Consider the following 1,846-nt stretch of genomic DNA (forward strand, 5'->3'; position numbering starts at 1 on the left):
TGAAAGAACACAACCTTGTCGCACACCTTTCTTAATTTTAAACCATTCAGTGTTCCCTTGATCTGTTCGAACAACTGCCTCTTGGTCCTATGAGGCTACTGGAAATACCCTGGTTGGGTCTGTCCGTCTACATATGTGTGCTGGAGCCTGCTGGTGGAACGATGAAGCTCTCCGCTACTAACTGAAAGGTTGGTGGTTCGAATCCACCCAATGGCTCCTTGGGAGAAAGACCTGGTGATGTGCTCCCATAAAGATGGCAGCCTAGGAAACCCTGTGGGGGCAGTTCTACTCTGTTACACCAGGGGGCGCTGTGAGTGGATGATGTATAAGACTACATAAGAATATATTGTGACACAATAGATGACAGCCTAGGAAACTCTATGAGGCAGTTCTACTCTGTCACACAGAATCAACTCAAGAAAAAATCCCAACTCACCAAACCCAGTTTCATCGAGTCGATTCCACCTCCTAGTGGCCCTCTGTAGGATTTCCCCAGACTGTACATCTTTACAGAGTGGCTAGTGGGTTTGAGCTGCCGACCTTGCAGTTAACAGTCCAACGCTTATCCTACAGTGCCACCAGAGTTCCTTCACAACAACAACACAGCTAAATAGAGGTGGACAGACACTGCAGTTATTATTCACAGCTTCGTCTGAGATTGCTCAGTGCACAACCTGCACAACCTTACATGGATACCCTGACTTAGATAAAAAATAAAAATCTAAAAGAATGCGGTGGACTGTCAAGTGGGGACACAATCAGAAGACCAAGAAGGAAGCCATGGGGTCCCAGAAAAGGGGAAACAAACACTCCCACTCACCCACTCAGCCCCAGCCTGCCCAAGCCTTACCCTGAGTGCGTCGGGTTGAGCAAAGTAGGTGACGGCCCCGATCTTAATGGGAATCCACAGGTCCATCATCTGGGCTGCGATGTGGCTGAGGGGGAGGTAGCTGACCACCGTTTCCTGCTTCTCTGGGGCCAAAGACAGGCCACAGTCCCTCGACACGGCCCCTGCCGTCCACGTGATCTAGAACACAAGCCGCTTTCACCATCCACAGTGGTTTACAGTTCAAATCCACCAGCTGCCGCGGGGGGAGAAATATAAGGCATCGCAGTGGCTCGGTACGATGAGCACTGGGCTTCAAACCACAAGGTCCACAGTTGGAGCCCACCAGCCACTCCATGGGAGAAAGATGAGGCTTTCTGCTCCCGTAAAGATTTACAGCCTCGGAAACCCTGTACAGGATTGCTATGAGTCAGAACCGACTCCACGACACATAACAACAACAACAACAACAGACCATACATTCAGAGCATCTGAGTTTTATGTGCTAGATCCTCAAACACTGTCCTGCCCTGTGAGTCGGGCACAAAACAGCTTGGAGGTCATGGCTGCATAGACAGAACTCGGTTATACTGCTGAGTTCACCATCACCGGTGGGCGGAGCGACGGCACTTACGTTGTCGTGACGCACTTACGTTGTCGTGGCTGAGCATCACGCCCTTGGGGTTGCCCGTGGTCCCCGAGGTGTAGATGATCACAGCACACTGGTTGGCCTTCTGGGTATCCATGATGTAGTCCAGCTGGGGATCAGAAATGTAGCTACCAAGCTGCAGGAATTCAGCCCACTGTGAAAAGATGACAAGCAGAGAATGCGGAGCCAGTGGGGCCCAAATCCCCTGACCTTAATGGGAACTTAAGCTCCCCGGGAGGCACAAGCATCTGGTGTTCAGTTGCCAATCTGCAGGCTGGTGGTTTGAGTCCATGGAGCAGTGCCATGGAAAAAGGATTGGAGGTCTGCTTCTGTAAAGAGGAAGGGCATGAAAAACCTTCTGGAGCAGCTCT

The 1,846-nt window shown here is 51.0% G+C and overlaps 1 protein-coding gene across 1 annotated transcript in view; it reads right to left on the reverse strand.

Moving 5' to 3' along the window:
• The window catches only part of LOC102821187 (long-chain-fatty-acid--CoA ligase ACSBG2-like), a 54,126-nt gene that overhangs the window by 28,181 nt on the left and 24,099 nt on the right, over nucleotides 1-1,846 (reverse strand). The window contains exons 6-7 of the mRNA XM_006869021.1: nucleotides 1,480-1,629; nucleotides 851-1,027 (exon numbers count right to left, since the gene is read on the reverse strand). Coding sequence (XP_006869083.1) covers nucleotides 851-1,027; nucleotides 1,480-1,629 — 327 coding nt within the window. The remainder of the gene's footprint in view (nucleotides 1-850; nucleotides 1,028-1,479; nucleotides 1,630-1,846) is intronic.

Source organism: Chrysochloris asiatica, unplaced genomic scaffold (assembly GCF_000296735.1).
Source record: "Chrysochloris asiatica unplaced genomic scaffold, ChrAsi1.0 scaffold00125, whole genome shotgun sequence".
In the NCBI taxonomy this organism is placed as follows: domain Eukaryota; kingdom Metazoa; phylum Chordata; class Mammalia; order Afrosoricida; family Chrysochloridae; genus Chrysochloris; species Chrysochloris asiatica.